Source organism: Zeus faber (genome assembly GCF_960531495.2).
Source record: "Zeus faber genome assembly, chromosome: 12".
Taxonomy (NCBI): domain Eukaryota; kingdom Metazoa; phylum Chordata; class Actinopteri; order Zeiformes; family Zeidae; genus Zeus; species Zeus faber.
In genome coordinates, this window is record NC_137196.1 from 29,064,977 (window position 1) to 29,083,370 (window position 18,394).

The 18,394-nt window shown below is 45.9% G+C and overlaps 1 protein-coding gene across 2 annotated transcripts; it reads left to right on the top strand.

Moving 5' to 3' along the window:
* Positions 1-1,088: 1,088 nt before the first annotated feature.
* Positions 1,089-16,818, top strand: zmynd11 (zinc finger, MYND-type containing 11; the record flags this gene model as incomplete). 2 transcript variants are annotated; one of them, XM_080011404.1, is made up of 14 exons in its annotated part: positions 1,089-1,219; positions 3,414-3,584; positions 9,063-9,255; positions 9,659-9,736; positions 9,925-10,017; positions 10,348-10,435; positions 10,550-10,605; positions 10,741-10,818; positions 10,986-11,104; positions 12,132-12,414; positions 13,564-13,638; positions 13,731-14,006; positions 14,164-14,349; positions 16,308-16,818. In XM_080011404.1, 14 exons carry the CDS (start codon positions 1,089-1,091, stop codon positions 16,428-16,430), a joined length of 1,950 nt encoding a protein of 649 aa, XP_079867530.1. In that variant the 3' UTR covers positions 16,431-16,818. The 2 variants fall into 2 exon arrangements, with proteins under 2 accessions (XP_079867530.1, XP_079867529.1); XM_080011403.1 differs by lacking the exons at positions 1,089-1,219; positions 3,414-3,584 and adding an exon at positions 4,919-4,937 and having other exon boundaries at positions 9,094-9,255.
* Between the last annotated feature and the right edge of the window lie 1,576 nt (positions 16,819-18,394).

Below are 18,394 nucleotides of genomic sequence, written 5' to 3' on the forward strand. Positions count from 1 at the left end.
TCATGGCTAAAGGAAGCAGTGGAGTTCAGTCCTTTCTTTCCTTGCCTTTTTAAATTTTCTTCTGTCACAGTTGTTTTATCTACATATTTTCAAGTGCAAGTTATTGACCATAGCCTTAGCATATATGTTTTACTGGTTGTGAGCTGGGTTGATATTTAACCTGCATACAGATCATTTCTTTCAACCCCCTTACCAAGCTTTGAATAAGTAGTTCAATATTGTTCATAAAGTCAAATAACCAAGTCCTTAACTTAAATGCGTTCTACATGTGTTAAACAGTGGCGTTGTGTTGGTATGGCTCAGCTAAGCGTGCCCTCAGGACACAACTCTGTGCGAGTGTGGACTTGGTTGTTGACGAAATTCTCTGTCTGGGATGACCAGAACTAATGGCTATAGCAGAGCTCCACCTCACCGCAGCACTGAAGAACTATTCAACGGTCCTCAACACCACTGTTTGTACTGGTATTCCTGTTGTTTATTATTCTAAAGGTACAACTACACATGGGAAAATAGGAAATCAATATGTGGCGGTCAATGTTGGTATTGTGGCGGGCAGCCACAAATAAATCCACGCAGGGAAACACTGTATGCGGATCAGATGGTACTCTGAAAAGTTGGCAGGTGTGAGTTCTTATGTATAAAATGCATCAATATATTGAATTGTTACTTGACCCTTGGAACAGAATCAAATTGTGAGCTCCTGCTCAGTAACCATAACTACAAACCTCGTTCAGAGCATTGATGAAATGAAATGCTATTTATGATGCATCATCATCCACTTTGGTTCAGACCTCCAGCAGTGTAAAGAAGTGTGACAATGTTCTCTCACACTAGGAGCTGTGGCATCTGTGTACAAATGCAATTAATTCATTCAAACTAGTCGTGCACATTGCAAAATATTATTCCTAATGTTTTTTCTTTTCACATTTCACTGTTTGTCTTATCCACTGTCTGATATGCAACGTCTTCCCGTTGTTCTTCGTGTGTATAATATTTAATGTAAAGCGCATTGAGTTTCCTGATGTTTGGCCTCGCCTTGTTTCACAGCAGAGTTACATGCTTCCTTGTTCTTTCCCCCTGCAGCTCAGATGAATAAGGAAGCCATGTCACGGGTGGTGAAGAAGCGTCAGGCGGACCCCAAGGTGGTGCAATATGTGTGGGCAGCCATTGAGGTCATCCGCAACCAGAAACAAATTGCCAACATGGACAGGATCTCCAAGTAAGTCACGTTAGGCTGGACGGAAGTGGGCCCTTCAGCCCGAGTCGGTGAATCATACAATGTGATGTCACCATTGGCCAAATATGGACTTGCGGGTTCCCAGTGCAAATGGTGTCATTTTCCAGTTGTTGTTTAACACCGGGGTGACACGTTCGGTAGTGAGCAGACAGGTGACAGCCTTAAGGAAATTCCCTTCACTTTCCACAAAGATAAATGTAAAGTCCATATTTTAAGCAGTGATGTAGTCGTGGGTCCAGTGGTCTGCATTAGGACACAGACATTTTAGCTTTGCCAGGATCAAATCTGTGCCTTCTCTGGTACTCCACTCTCTCTCATCACGAAGAAAACTTTTTGCTCCTTGCTTCGATTTCAAAATACAAAGCGACAATGAAAGGTTGAGAGTAAGTATCGCTTACCAAAACTCAATCTGCATTTCATCGCCTCAGTAAATCTGTCCACACCTACTCGGGTCCCCGCCGCCCAGTTGGTGAAAATAACACGCCTCCTGGAACTACTACTGACGTGGGCTTGAGGTGTATGATTCGAGGTTTCTTAGGAGCTCAGAGGGGTCTACTGGACCTGATGAGCTAATTCCTTTTCTTTTAAGATTATGATGAAGATGAAGATGTAAAAGCTGGTCACCTTGCCCATATTCTTTACTTATCCCTTTAAACCAACACCGTACCTGATATTTGTGAAAGTTGGTGATCCCTCAGATATTAACAACTACAGACCACTATCCAAACTCTGTCCTCGCTAAAGTCTTGGAAACGTAAATTTCCATCTCAAGACTTTTCTACGGCAAAATAATATCTCAGGCTTCAGGTCTAGACTCTGCTGTTTGCGTTTGCTGTTGAAAACGACACTGTGCTGCACTTTCTCTGGACTTTTCTAAAGCATTTGATTCGGTAGATCATTCCTTACTTATCTGAAGGCTGATTGATATTGGCCTAAAAGCCTGAAAGGCCTAAAACTGTTGGCTGGTTTGATAATTGCCCGTCAAAAAGGAGCCTGACGGTTGTTTCAGACGGTTTTAATCCTCACCCTTGTCAGTTAACAAAGGTAGCCGGCCCGGTTAGCGTCATTATGAAATGCGGCTGAAAGATGTGAGAATCTATAGTGGAAACGGCTCCCAACCTGATCCATAAATCCTCTTTCGCCCTTTTATAAAGGTTTAACTATCCCCCGTTAAAGATTGTGCTGACGTCTTTCCATAGAAGGAAGCATCGTAGGTCGGTTGCCTGACCAGTGTCATGGTATCTAAACACACTGCGCAACAGAGAACCAAACAAAACAGTTTCCCCGATAGTCGACTCAACTGTTCGGTAATTCTGTTGTTTCCTACATTAGGGAATTGTATTGGCGTGTCACTTTCAACAAATTCTTGTTGGTTTGTTTTGGTTCTTACGCAATGTAATCATGGTGTCAGTGGTAAGGCAACCAGAGCCTGCTTATGTTGGCATCACTCTTGCCTGCACTCGAGGCCGTGCCAGGTGGCAGTCAATAGGTTGATCGACGTCATCGAGAGATCCGACATTCATCTTTTGCAGCATAGGAAATCTTCAGCAGTGCCGGTTCCCGGACAGCTTTTGTTATTATCCAATTCTGGGTCAAGTCGTAATGACCGTCAGATCTTTAACCGCCAACCTCTGCACTGATCGTTCACCAACTGAGCGGAGAGCGATAAGCTGAGCAGAACACCTTGCGCGCCTCATCCTGTCACTACCTTCGGAACTGGCCCCTCGCCAAGCAAATCCCCGCCCGAGTGGCTGTTGTCAGGGCAACGGAGAGCAGCCAAATCCCCCGCCTCCCCTCAAAGAAAGATGTCAGCGCGATACGGAGGGGGTTTGTGGCTTAACGAGAGAGGACTCTGGCTCTGCGGTAATGCAGGAACATTAGAATAAAGTCAGTGCAGCACAAGAAGAGAGTCATTGGCTTCCCCGTTTGCCCCTGGAGGTAGGGATGTACCAATGTCCTTCTCTCTGGACTCAATACCAGCCCTTGTTTGAATAACAATCACATCATGTTTAGATACTCTGTGTGTTTATGGCTTTTCATTCATTTAATTCCTCAAATGTATTCATTACCCTATCAGCTATAGGGGAAAAAAAAACAAAAAACTTTTTCCCACATCTGTACAACGTCCTGGTCCGGTTCTACCTCTGAGGCTCTCCCTCCATCTACACCCACCCAGGTACCTGAGCCGTGTGTTTGGCATGCACCCCAAGGAGACCGCCAGGCAACTGAGCCTGGCTGTTAAGGACGGCTTGGTGGTGGAAACCCTGACCGTCGGCTGCAAGGGATCAAAGGCCGGCATCGAGCAGGAGGGCTACTGGCTGCCAGGGGACGAGATGGTAAGGAGCCTGTACCCCAGCCCTTCCAGGCGGGGTGGCGGTCTATACATTAAGTCTAGAGGTTAGTTGCTTACCAATCGAAATATAATATGTATCTCCGAGAGGGAATTGAAAAGGTGTGGAGGCCGTTTGTCTGACAATGCAGTGATTCTCAACCTTTTTTCCTCTCAAGGCCCCTTAAATACGCATTAGGCCAGGGATTTCACTGGGATCCAATCTGGGAAGAATTTTATTGTTAAATCTGATTCATTTTCTATGCTACAGATGGGGAGATAACAGTGAAACTATGATGGAAAGAGTCATTATTGTAGCGCTGGGCGATTAATCACATTTTATGTGCACTTATGAATTTGGCTTCCAACAATTATGAAAACAACGTCATCGAGATAAAGGATTACTGTGCCCCATTCCTTTTCGCAACGATGCTTCCTCAAACACAACCTTGAACTCGAACTCGCCCTCCTCCCAACCCTCGCCGGGCGCGGCCCCCGTCCCCGCAACATGAGAGCGATTAAAGAAAACACAATGTTCAGTGGCGACTGGTCTGACACGGTCGGAGAGAGTCCCTCGGTCCGCTCAATTTTGTTTTTATTTTTCAGTTTTACTATATTTAAAGTTCAAGAAAATCCACTGTTAAAAATATATGTATTTTTTTTTAGTTCAATAATTAGTGATGTTTCCAAAGTTAAATAATCGTAATGTCAGTTATGAGCAGCCCTACATTAATGAACCTTCCCTCATGGTGCTCACGTCTTGTAAATTAGATAACGAATGCAATGCTCTGTATCAACACTCCCAAAAATATAGGATCCAAACAAATCCTAGTATCGCTATTTCAGTACAAGTAGTATAGGAGGGCCCTACTCTACCCAGACAGCTTTTAGGGGATTGAAACTGCTGCTGTTTCAGGATTTGTTTCATGCCCTGTCCAACTACACTTCTAGCTTTGGTCACGCTTTAGTTATTAAGTTACCAGGTCATTTGTCAGTTCTATGCGCAGAATATTCATTATGGAGGAGGAATATGTCATATGAGGAGTCTCTGAGGAGATCTTTGGCAGCGTGACATGACATAACTGAAGAAAGGAGTTTTGGCTGCACCATTATAACCCTGCAACCCAATAATAATAAAAAAAAAAATGCAGTAATTGCAGTAATATTTGTTTAAATTGGATAATCCAATTGTAGAATCTCTGTGTGGTGGAGCTCTTTGATATTGTCGTCTGGTCTGTTAATTGGGGAAGACGGTAGTTCTGACAGGACATAAGGTGTTGCAATGGGGCTCGGAGCATTTGAGCAGTTCTTTTAAAACACAACTCTCTGAATCACTTGCCATCACAGGATCCGAAAGCAGAGGGGATCAAGGTAAGGGCTACGTTTTGAGTGAATTTCCTTTGATATCTCTTTTATTATTCATTTCTTTCCTCTCAACTAACATCATTCTGTGAGAAATTATTTCAGCCACACGCAGCGCAGTCGGGAATTTCAATAAATCTTTTATGCTGTATGACAAAGAGAACAATGCACATTTAGAAAAAATGCACCTGTGCAATAGATGGAAAAAGTAGAATGCGATGCTTCAAATGCACAATGCCAAAGCTGAAGCCATAAAGTGTTGTGACACCTTTGCGGATCGATCACCACGCAGGCCTATAGTTAATGAATAAACAGTTAATAAACACTGCCAGGAAAGCGCTGGCCAACGTGACTTATAAAAAGCTTCATGAGTCCGTTGCAGCGCTGCGTCCACGTGGCCAGATTTCTTGCTCAATGGATCAGTAATCCTCATGAAATACTTGCTACTTATCTGCTGATGTGCTGTTGCTTGATGGAGACACCCTCCCGTCCACTGAATTGGAGGTTATCAGATGTGAATAGAAAATAATTGAGCAAAATAATACAAGTTCTTTGTTTGAACATAATTCCTTTGATATTTAATTCCAGTAACTCAAGCACTGCTGGCACAGCTGCAGGTCGGTAGTGAGCATCTATCAGCGTGTCTCTGTAGTTCCTGTAGCTCATACTAGAAGAGATGTGTTCTTGTGCTGAGCATGTGTTTGCTTTCTTGTTTGTTTGGTTTTGGGGATGGGAGGAGGCTTTTGTTTAAGTCATCATGGTGTTGTACAGTGTACCTAGACCTGTCACTTAAACACAGCAGATGGTTTGTCTTGGACCAGCAGACTTATAATTCACTTGAGCAACTCCAAAATTATGCACAAGCACCATTACCTTCAAATAGTTTAACCACATTATAAATACATGTAGTTCTCCAATTTGCAACTTGAGTAAACACAAGAATGTACAGGTATTGGGTCAAATTGTTGCTTGTTACTTTCACTTAATTCTTCAGATTATTTTCTCATGCAAAATATGCATTCTTTAATAAAATGTAAGTAGACAGCAGTCATGTACTGGACCTCATTCCTCTCCCTTTTCCCACTCCCACAATCAACTCAATGTGTTTGTTCTGGACAACAGCAAGCAGCAGTCTTTATAACCTGATGAAGGAAGGGGAAGGAGAGTAAACACACACACACACGCTATAATCATGAATATATATGTAGCTCCAGGAAGCTAAGATAATTTTACTGAATTAAAACCACACACGTAACTAGTTAGTACCCACGTCTAGTGCAGTTCCATTATCAGCATGGTAAAACAACTACTCTTACATATTAACGGCTGGTTCTTCCTCTTCGGGTGTCTGGATCCTGAAGTCTGACTTGCGTGTGCTGTGTCCTTGTGTTAACCCTCTGTGAATATGATCTTGTGCACCCAACTTTGACACCGTGTTCAAAGATTTAAAAAAAATATAAATAAAGCAACTCAATTCTGGAGTAACAGAAATGTCTGATTGGATTTAATCGTGCATTTTTGCGTCTTATTTTGAGTATACTTTATGAAGGTCTGGTTGCTGCTCTGCTAACCAGACATAGTGGTCTTGGCAGTCTAATTTAAAAGCTTGATGATGAATATTAAAATACAATAATGGATGAAAGACTTGATGCACCTGGGGGAGTAAAAATGGAAAGTGACTCAAACTGCAATATAAGCCCCAAGTCCGATGTTCTGCTTTATCCTTCCATTTATTACACCGCGTGTTGGCCAGCAACACAGCGCTTTGGAAAGACATTTGGAAAGTCTTTTTTTCCTTGTGACCACACACTTTTTTTTTTTTTCCTCCCTCAGACTGAGATGCATACATACTTTTTTTTTATGCTGCCTGCTAAATTCTTCATGATTTTATTTTATTTATTTTTATTTTGAAGCAGAAGAGTATTCAATACAAAGGCAGAGGTTGGGAAGGACAGTTAGACACTATCATACCAGTAGCTACAGCTTTATTATCCTCTAGCCCCTAGCGCTGGGTAGCATTTAAAGTCTTTCATTTGCTGTACGATAGCTGCAGCTTTTTTGTTGTATTGAGTAGAAAATGGCTGCGAGTCAGAATATCAAGCCACTTTCAGCGTACCGCTCTGAAGTCACGTATCCTCCAAATAGCAGCGCTACAACTTTGCGACGCTCTCGTTCAGCGTCAGGTAGACGTGAAAGCAACGCCTCGTAACGATCATAGCAGACACATTTCTTAAGGAGACCTGAGAGGTTGTTTCCCTGCTCCGTGACACGTCCTAGCTGAAAAGCGACGGCTTTTTCTGGAGTAGAGAGGCAGCGAGAGGCAACTGGGCCCCTGCTCCCGCCAGCCCTCCCCTATCACTATCTAACTCCGTGCTTTTGTTGGCGTCCCTCAGTCGCGGCCTCATGTCCGAGCCAGAAAGCGCAGAGGTATTTCTCAGCTGCCCGGGGGAATTCAGTGATTTGTTTCTGTTCTTTTCTTTTTTCTTTTTTTAACAAGACCTCAAATACAGTATATTTTATAGTTTGGTTTGCTGCCTGCCCACACACTGGCTTTGTGTTTTTGCTCATTAAATTTAAAATGGGGCCTTCGTGTTTTTGAACCTTGGATGACCCTTGTGTGATTGCATATCCCACATTCGTTAATGGATTTCTGCAAACATTTTAGCGGTTTGCACTTTTTCCCCTCATGTTTACTTTCATGGGAGTCTGTAATGTAAGCTTGGCTAAGCTGCCACTCAAAATATCACATCAGTGTCACGGAAATGTGTTTTCCTTTGGATTACCTCTGCCTTGACTGCTACTGCCAACGCTGAAGCCACGGCATTTTTTGGCACTAGATGCCTCTGTCCTTTTTGAAGTCATTTATTCTAATCAGTCGACCCGACAACGGTGGAGGACCTCTCCACAGTAGAGTGAACACGAGGGCTGTTGCTGTTTTGTCAAGTGCTGTGGGCCTGTGCCACTACTACACTCTATGAATAAAAATGCTGTTTAATGGATTGTCTTGGGCTTTCTGCCGATGACAACCTCAGGATCGCCAAAATGTTGTCTTGAGAATCCCACCTTAAGGGTCTCAGTGTCGCTTTCAGTTCTTCACCACTTCATTCTATTCAGGGTCTTTCTAAGACTTTCTAACGAGGGAGGTGTTTGCTGGTTTGGGAGTGCTTACGGCTTCCTTCAATAGAAGAAACCCGGAGGAATCTCTTTTTTTTCCTCATGAAGAGTGTTGAGTTCTGGCAGGCTTTGCCCCACTACAGCGCTGCTGGTGGTGCAACAAAGCTGGCAGTGTGATTGTCAGAGCTGTCTCCACTCTTTTTGTCCTCATGACTATTTATGGTCATGTTGGGGCTCCTTTCTTTGCTGCACCACCAATGGAAGCTACTCAAGTTCCTGTCAGGTTAAATCCAAGCGAGCGTCCCTTGCCAGGTTGAGGCTGCCCTGCAGCTGTGTGTACCCCCTTGTCCAGCAAGAGGTTGTTTTTGGCAAAATGTTTCCTCGGGGGTAATGTGTGTCCTCGGTTAAGGTGAGGGTAGGTTTATTTTTGTGTCACGGAGTCTTATCTAGCAGGATCGCTGATACATGTGGCACTTGGCATTAAATATGGGAAACACTTCACCAAAACAATGATTGGAACTGATCAAGTTGTAACTACATGTTCCTCTGGGAGTGTTCCCCCGGTGATGGGTGTCGTAGTGTAGGGTGATGTATTGAGTTAAGAGCCCTGTATCCTGGTTCGGATAAATATATTTTAATATCATAAAAATATGGTTCACATTATGTTAGATGGGCGATGCACAATTGATCTGAACTCAAACAGACATCTTGAAACTGCTTTAAATGTTTCACTCTGGAATATGCACCAAAGTCTGGCATTGACATTTTGGTGACGCTGTAAAATGGCACCTATCGGAAAATTTTCCTGTGAACAGAAACGCGTAGTTTAACAAAATTCCATCTCTCTTTCTCAAAAAAGAACGTATGTGAATTTGATGTTTTAACACTGTTAGTTCTCGTCTGTATATTCTGACCGACTTGTCATTTGATGGACTACTAACTGGACTCTGTTGTGTGTTTGTGTGTGGAGGTGGAGGACCTTGATGCAGCGAGCGGAGGGCTGGAGCGGGGGTCACCCAGCCCTGTCTTCCCTGTGTGTCCCCCCCTCCAGGAATGGGAAGCGGAGAGCCACGACTGGTACTGCTTTGAGTGCCACCTGCCCGGCGACATCCTGATGTGCGACAACTGCTTCCGAGTCTATCACCTCAAATGTCTGTCGGACGAGTACAAGCCCCGGGACGGGGGTTCGCACTGGCAGTGCGTCATCTGCAGGGTGAGTGCTGGAAAGTTATCTCTACTATCTGGAAAGTCAGTCGGGTAGTTTTCAGGAAAAATTCGATTCCAGTTAAACATTAAATTGAAATTGAATCAGTTGGTGAGTTTTGAGAGCGAGAGTAAAACTGATGGATACTTAGTTCTGTCTGTCTCGATTCCTGAAATCTGTCTGCAACCTATTTGATCTGTCTTTGTCTTTCTGTCTGTCCTTGATCTGCAATCTACTGTTCTGTCCAATCTGTCTCTAATTTGTCTTTCTGTCTGTAATCAGTTGATTGTATTCTAATCTGTCTCTTTCTGTCGGTCTGTGATTCTTTGTCTTTTTCCAATCAGTCTGTAATCCATTAAGTCTGTAATCTGCTTTGTCTTTCTGACCGTCTGTATTCTGTCCCCGTCCTCAGGGCAGTAAAAAGAAGAACCTAAACAAACAGGAGATGTCGAAATATCTGCGCTTCATTGTTCAGCGCATGAAGGAGAGGGTGAGAACACACACACACACACACACACACACACACACACACACACACACACACACACACACACACACACACACACACACACACACACACACACACACACACACACACACACACACAGAGACAGACAGACCATGGCTTCAAATCTCCGTCTCACTGTACTGTCTATGTATCCTCCTGTCTGTCTACAGGCTGTGGATCTGAATAAAAAGGGTAAAGACACCAAACATCCCATGTACAGACGGCTGATCCACACTGCGCTGGACGTCAACAACATACAGGAGGTGAACATTCGTACACCAGTTAAACCAGTAGGACTCCCAGATTAACCTGTAGGACTCCCAGTTACATTACATTACATTGATCAGACGCTTTTATCCAAAGCGACTTACAATTGTTCAATCACCGATGGACGCAGCCATCAGGAGCAATTAGGGGTTAAGTGTCTTGCTCAAGGACACTACAGCATGCTAGCAGGAGGAGCCTGGGATCCAACCAGCAACCTTTAGATTACTAGACCACCAGCTCTACCGCCTGAGCTACCATCCCCTATGTTAAACCATGTTAATATTCCAGTCGGTGTCTTACCGTCTGTCTCTCTCTCTCTCTCCCAGAACCTGACGGAGGGGAGGTATAAGAGTTTTGAGGAGTTTAAGGCGGATGCTCAGCTGATTGTACACAACACGGCCATCTTGTTTGGAGGTGAAGAGAGAAGCTATTCTGACTAAATTGTCTAATTAATATATATACACACACACACAGTACATACACACACAATACAGACATTATATTATTTGTGTATATTATGTGTTACAGTGCACAGCGACCAGGCTGAGATCGCACGGTTACTCTACAGTGATACGTGTCATGAGGTACCATCTGTCTCACTCTTTAGACTCTTCAGTTTCCGATGAATTGTCCAAACATAATTGTGATTATTGTCATGGGAAATCTGAGAGTTTCAATCCAAGTAAACTCTTCCATCTCTCTCTCTCTCTCTCTCCTAGTTGAACGAGTTGATGTTGTGTAAGAACTGTTTCTACCTGTCCAACGCACGGCCTGACAACTGGTTCTGTTACCCCTGTGTGAGTATCAACAACGTGATAATATCACTGTGATAACGTCCTATGCAGCATGTGACAAGACCTAAGTGTAAAAGAGACGAGTTTGCTGTAGGAATGCATGAAGCTGCCGGAACCTTTTGTCAGTTTTGACTTTTCTCCAGACACTGACCTGAGGTGTATGTTCGCAGACCCCCAGCCACGAGGTGGTCTGGGCCAAGATGAAGGGCTTCGGCTACTGGCCGGCCAAGGTCCTCCAGAGGGAGGACAACCAGGTGGACGTGCGCTTCTTTGGACACCAGCACCAAAGGTTAGCTCTCCAGCACCGCCCGCCAAGCTTCAGCAGAGGACCCAAAAGTGTCCTCACGTCATGATTAGCACTGACGGGAGAGCCCCCGCAGTCTGCAGCTCACTATTTAGTACGCCAAATTAGTATGACTGGGTATTGGGAAGGATCTTTGTCGATATATTGATATTTTATACATAGTGAGAATTAGTACCAGCTCTTCAGTGAACCTTCTGATGTGCATTATACAAAAATATTTCATGGGACAAATTCAGTCTTAATGCGTACATTTAAAGTGTAACCTCCCCCTTTATTTTTCTGTAAAAAAGGTAAACATTGCTTTACTGAACTTGCAGTTTTGAATTCAACTTTTCATCAAAATTAAAATACATAGAATAACAGAATTTAGCTCTTTTTGAAGCAGAGTATTTAATTCAGGCATTAACATAGTACGCTGGAACAGTGTGAGGAAAAAACACCAGGATCACATACTTCACCTGGCGAAATATCGTAGTGTGCAAACGCTGCACACCGCGCTGCCAAATGTATCCCATATTGAGTTCTTTAAGAATAAATGAAGGCTTAGTTAACACAAGTACATCTAAAAAGACCTTCTGTGGATATCAGAACTTGTCGGCTACAGCACTAGCGCTTGAGGAAAAGGAAAAAGGATTTGTCTTGTTTTTTGTTGTTCAACCACATGGTCGGTAGAGATGACTCCGTCCTTTACAGCCAAGGAAGCTGTTTTCAGCGGTGGTTAAATGTTTACTCATTACTGCATTTTTAAAGATTGAAGATCGCCATTTTAAATCTAAGCAGAAAGGCGGTTTGCGCTGCCAAGCTCCTCTGCCTCCTCAAGCGATCTGAGGCTGGTCTGGACGCTTCCCCTGAAAATGAAACCTCCGCGTGGCGTCGCGCTTTTATTAAAACCTGCAGTAACACGAGCGATGCCTTGCTCAGTGGGGGCACCCAGCCCTGACGAGCGTGCGGACCCTGCCGGAGCATTCTCGATCCCTCTTACCCCCACCTCCCCCCTTCCCCCTCGTCCCAGAGCGTGGATCCCCGCCGACAACATCCAGGACATCAAGGTGAGCGTGCAGCAGCTGCAGGTGAAGAGGAGCATGGGCTGGAAGAAGGCCTGCGAGGAGCTGGAGCTCCACCAGCGCTACCTGCGGGAGGGGCGCTTCTGGAAGATCAAGATGGAGGACGGCGGCCAGGCCCAGCACGGCCTGAGCCAGGACCAGAAGAGCCAGCAGAGCCAGGAGGAGAGCAGCGGGCGGACGGAGGAGGCCGAGTCCAGCATCTCCTCCACCAGCAACGAGCAAGTCCGACAAGTAAGTGCGAGAAGGGGTCAGGCCGCAGGATGCACCGGGGGGGGGGGGGTACGTTTTCAGAATCGTTTTCATGCGTTTGCATTATTTGGATTCCTTCAACCGACTGGGTTTACGCGGCTCATTGGTCTAAAGATTCAACGGAAGTTAAGTTGGATTGGGAGCCATCCAAGCATTTAAAAATATTAGATTGGCAACAATGATAAAAGTTATACGATATTGCCAATTCACATTCTGAAATGATGTACAAATGTGTATACAATCTGTACAAATACTGTATGTCGATGGGTAAAAAAAAACAGGAGATATATATATCCATATTTTTATTTTGTTTTGTGATCAAAAGCACGCTTTTGATTTATTGCCTCTGCAGACAATATTAGATCACGTCCGGCGAGTCATTTGAACGCGTTTGGTGTATGATTCAGAAAGTACAGCTCACCGCGCGATCACATTTTGGTTGTTAAATTTCAGGATGAATGGAGGGAAAAGATCTCCGGGGGCTACTGTGTATTAGGAGTCAAAATGAGCCAGTGCTGCCCGGAGCAGTGGGACCACGTGGTTCTGAGCTCATTGAAACAGGAAGCCAGGTTCTCTCTCGCGCTCACAGCTCGGTGGGAAACGCCGCCACCTAGTGGCAGCGTCACGACCACAGGTTGTACAGGGTGCTGTGGCACTGGGTCCCTCCAGGAAACAGAGCCGACATCAGTGCGACGTCTTCATTGCGGATTTTATTTGGTGCTCGCTGTAGGTTGAATTGGAAACATTTTTTGTGGACTTGCCGCAAGAAAAGCAAAAGCAGTATTCATTTCATACATACAGCATTTATTTTTTCCATGGTCCTGTTCAGAACAAGAATTGAAAGTGGAGTACTATAATTTATATGCAGAATTAAGGCAGGATTATTACATACGACTGTAGTTTCTCCCTTGACAGCAGTTAAATAAATTCAACATTTTCTTTGATTTGCCAAGTCCTGCAATTTCACTGCAAGAAAGACAAATGTTTGCGAGTTGCGTCGCAATTGTTTTTTTTCCCCCCTTTTTTAAACGGCCGCTGCAAAATGGTGGAGCTTTTGAATCTGAAAGACGATCTCTTCAGACGTGACGTACTCTGTGTGATGTGATTCCTTTTTGTTTGTTTCCCTTAAAGCTGAAAGGAAGCCAGGAGCCCAAAGCTAAGAAGAGCCGTCGCAGCCAAACGGTGGAGCCCAAAGAGGAGCCCGGTGTAAGTCCACGCAGCGCCTGTTGTTAAAAGACCCGTCCTGCCTCACCCACCTCCTCACCCACCTCCTCCACCTCCCTCCGTCTCCCCAGCAGAACCCGGAGCCCGAGGTGGAGGCGGTGAGCTCCAGCCAGGAGGTGCCGGTGTCGTCGGCCTCGCCGCCGCCGGAGAAGCAGTCGGTGTCCACGCAGACCAAGAAGGGCGGGGCGGCGGCGCGCACGCTGCACCGCGCCACGCAGACCAGCAGCGACGGGACCTGCCAGAACCTCTGCCACGAGAAGTACACCAAGATATTCAACGACGTCAAGGAGATGATGAAGGCCGACAACAAGAGGGAGACGGAGCGCGTGGTCCGAGAGGCGCTGGAGAAGGTGTGTGTGTGTGTGTGTGTGTGTGTGTGTGTGTGTGTGTGTGTGTGTGTGTGTGTGTGTGTGTGTGTGTGTGTGTGTGTGTGTGTGTGTGTGTGTGTGTGTGTGTGTGTAAAAAGCTCTCTCCGTTCCTCCCCCTCTCTCCCTGCCCCCTTTCCAGCTCCGTACTGAGATGGAGGAGGAGAAGCGGCAGGCGGTCAGCAAGGCGGTGACCGGGGCTCAGGCGGAGATGGACAGAAAGTGTAAACAGGTGAAGGAGAAGTGCAAGGAGGAGCTGGTGGAGGAGGTGAAGAAGATGGTGTCCCAGCACAAGCAGCTCATCTCCCAGACGAAGAAGAAGCAGTGGGTGAGTTGAGCCCAGTGCACCAGCAGGGGGCGCCCAACGCCAGCGCCGCAGGAACTTAAGTGAGAACTTGCTTTTAAAATGGTGTCTGACACAGAGTGGAGCTGGAGGTTCCTGGGTTTGTAGTTCGATTTAAAGAAACAATCTGGTTTATTTACAAGTTTGGGCTCATGGAAAAGATGGTTATGGGGAAAAAAACAAAATATATATATATACATACATACATACATACATACAGTGGTGCTTTGACTTAAGAGTTGAATTTGTTCCGTGACATAGCTCGTAATTCAATTTTCCCAATTGAAATCATTGAAATGCCGTTCATCCGTTCCAGCCCAAAAAAACACCCCAATTTTTTTCTGTTACGTGTTTTTAAATAAGAAAAATGATTTTATAAATAACAAATATCGTATAAAAACATAATAAAACACAATAAAAGAGAACGTGTAGATCATTTTTGCCTTCTCGCAGATGATACCCTCCGTCACGCTGTCTCCTGCGAGCTGCTTCTCCGTCAACCGCACCCACAGCAGATTCTCCATCTTTTCGGTCTGCAGCGTAGACATGATTTGAACGCCCTTGGCTGGCGTAGTACCCTTTATCGTCTCAGTCTGCTGTAGAAGTACTACGCCCGTACTGCCTCGCCAATTCCATCATCCATTCCTTCTTCTCGGCACTTACTTGTTTCGTGGTTCGAAAAAAAAAAAAAAAAAAAAAAAAAAACTGCACAAAAAGCACAAAACACCAAAGCGCTGCTTCCCCGCACAGGTCACCAGGTGAAGCGGAAGGAGTGAGACGCTGGCCACGCCCACCAGCGGCGGCGCACCTGAAGCTCGCTCCTCCCAACTCACATTTTGGCTCGCAAATCAATACAAAAAAATCGGCGGAACGACGGCTCGTAACGTGGAAAACTGGTACGTTAGTGCGCTCCCGACTCAAGGTACCACTGTACTCTGTTTCAGGCAAAGGGGGATAAACGCAGGAACATGTAGGTGTTTTAAGTTTGGATAAAAGATGTGGCGAAGGCGGTAGGTAGCATTCCCACATTGGCTTCCTTTCCGGAAAACCTCCTGATGGAGCCTGTTCCCACACAGATGATGCTGTGGACACAGGAGGTGACGGTTCAGTCAGTCACGTCCAGTTTCTTTCCGGGCTCTGAAACCAGCGCTCCGCTTCCCCTCGCTCCGCCCCCTAGTACCGCTAAAGCCAAAGTTATTAAATGAGCGTGAGCGGCATTTCTAACAAACATAAAGACCTGTCTCCATGGAGACCGGGCGCGTTTCCGGGTTCCCGTCTTTTCGGATCAGACTCGCTTTCAGAATGTTTCGGTTTTTTTCCTCCCTCGAAAAACAAATATATATTAATAAATATTTGTACGAAATAAATACTCGTAAAAACCCACTATTTGTGTTGGGATTTCGTGTGGCGAATTCCTTCCGCGCTTGTTCCCCTGGCGATGTCACGGTTTCCGTTCACAGCCGCGCAGAGCTTTCCCCGGAGAACAGAACAGAACAGAACAGAACAGAACAGCCGCAGCGCTCGCTCTGTGACGTCACGGCCGAGCCGGTGGTGGGCGTGGCCGAGGGGCCAGTCCAGCTGTGATTCCCGGTCAAAATGAAAAAAACCAAAACAATTTGAACGTTTCTTCACCATCTCCCCACGTTTAACTCAGAGCCCTCACACAGCGGGGTGTGGGCTCGCCAAGCGTCGGGCGCTTCATTTTGGGAAGCCAAACAAATGTTTTGCACACGATTGAATAAGTTTTGGTCCTTCCCAGCGGAGCTGCCCGACGCTCACGTTTGTTTTTGCCGCTTCGCCGTTCGTCCAAAGTGTCAGACACTCGCCAGCAAAACAAGGTTCTGTTTGTTTACTGCAATCACAGCTTGTCAAGCCGCTGTCTTTAAGAGGTGAAGTAGCCCCGCCCCCGTCTGACCTGTGCTTCCGTGTCCCTGCTCTTCCAGTGCTATAACTGTGAGGAGGAGGCCATGTACCACTGCTGCTGGAACACCTCCTACTGCTCCATCAAGTGCCAGCAGGAGCACTGGCACGCCGACCACAAGAGAACCTGCCGCCGGAAGAGATGAACAGGCCCCGCCCCCCCACTCTGCCCCATTGCCCCGCCTCCCCGCCACTCTGTGTCGTTAGTGCAAACTCCGCCCTCCTCCACCCCCGTCCCCCGGAACACTCTGTGGACCCTGCGGTTTGCTGAAAGCAACAAAACACTATTTCTTCCTGTTTTTGTTTTTTTTAATGTTTTTTATTTACCGCTTTCCTTTTTCTTTTTTTTCTTTTTTTTTAATTTTAGGATATTTCTTCCCTCGGCCTCGTGGACGTAGTTCTGACCCCCGCGTGCTTCACCTTCGTCCCTTACGTTGTCGTGACTGAAGTGCTTTCGGCGCCGTGTCGGAATGGCTTACGTTTTATGAGCTGGACTTTTTAAATCACTTTTCTTGCGGTGAACGCCGCCGCGCTGCGGGAAGCAGGAAGAGACGACGTCGACGGAGCCCTTCGCTAAAACAGACGAATACTCGCAAGAAAGGTGCTCTTGACGTAGTAAGTCATCGTCAGTGGCGTTTTGGGTGATTTTAGGAGTCATTTTCTGTAAAACATTTGGGTGAGTAGCACCTCTTCAACTTCTTTCTTTTTCTACTGGACGCTCCTCCTCCTCCTCCTGCTCCTCCTCCTCCTCCTCCTCTGCCGCTTGTTGGGAACAGGGTTATCAAGTCCACCTTAAAGGTGCGGACAAAAAAGACGTATCTTCCATTTATAACATGATGATGATGGTGCACATTTCAGGGTCAAGCCTGGCTGCCTGGCTGCCTGGCTGCCTGCATCAGCTTTCTACAATGAAAATAACTTTTAAAAAAAGCCTTGTTTTCCTTTTAACCTGGGGGGGGGGGGGGGCACACTGAGCTGAACACGTTTCCTGCTTCATTCAAGCGTTTCCTGTTTGTCGCGTTTTTTTTTTAAAACTTGGCCACAACATGTGGAGTTTTTAAACTGCGCTGGTCCCTGCAGGAAGCTCGCAGCGCCGGCTCCTTCTTAAGCTTCCACTTATTTATTTATCTCCCCCCGCCCGGCGTGGTGGGGCGCGCTCGGGCGGCGTTTGCATCCTGGTACTTCTCACGCGGCGTGCGGCGCGGCCGGTGGCTTCGGGCGGCGGAGGAAGCGCTCGCCGCTCCCGTCGGCGTCGACGCTTCCACGCGAACTTCAAAAAGAGGAGAAGTTTTGCAAAATATGCAAATGTGAATGACGCTCAGCCCCCATTTCACTTTTATTCTCTTCCTCCAGTTCCTCTGTGTGTTTAACGTATTTAACCTTTAATCACGACGGGCAATGAAATTGCCGATATTTTTTAATTGTCGTTTTTGTTTTGTTTTGTTTTGTTTTTTCCCGCCGATCTCGGGCGGAGTTTTCGAATCAACACTTCCTGCTTCGTCATGAAGACCGAACTGCGGAGCAGCCGGGGCCAAACGACCCACAACGCACTCGAAAGTAGTGCGCACGCAACATTCAGCACGGGAACGCAGATATCCCAGCGTGCAAAGCGGTGCCGGACCAGGGGCCGCGTTGCAACAAAACCAAAACAAAGGATCCTCAGAGCTCGTCCCGCCTGACGACGGCCGCTCGAATCCACTGCTCGCGTCTGTAACCGTGGCAACAATTGGCCAATTTTAATGCGAATTTCAATTACAATTAAAATTATAATCTCAATTAGAGTTAAAATTATAATTTCAATTCGAGTTTGCATGAGAGTTTAGTGAATCCTTCCACTCCTATGTTCCCTTGGCGCCGACGCAGTGGAAGTGCTTTTTGAGGTTGTTTTGACCCTAAAATAGGATTCTCAAACTTGGGATATTCTTAAGTTTGGAACCTTCTGAGTCGTCGAGTTCTTACGTTAAGATCAAGAGGATTTTGTCCGAAATGCAGTTTGGAAACATGAAAAAAAAAAAAAAAAAAAAAACCCAAATTCCTAAATGTCTCCAGCTTCCTTCTCTGCGACGTCGCGGCGCCTTGTGAGCGACGAAACGGGATCTTTTTACACGAA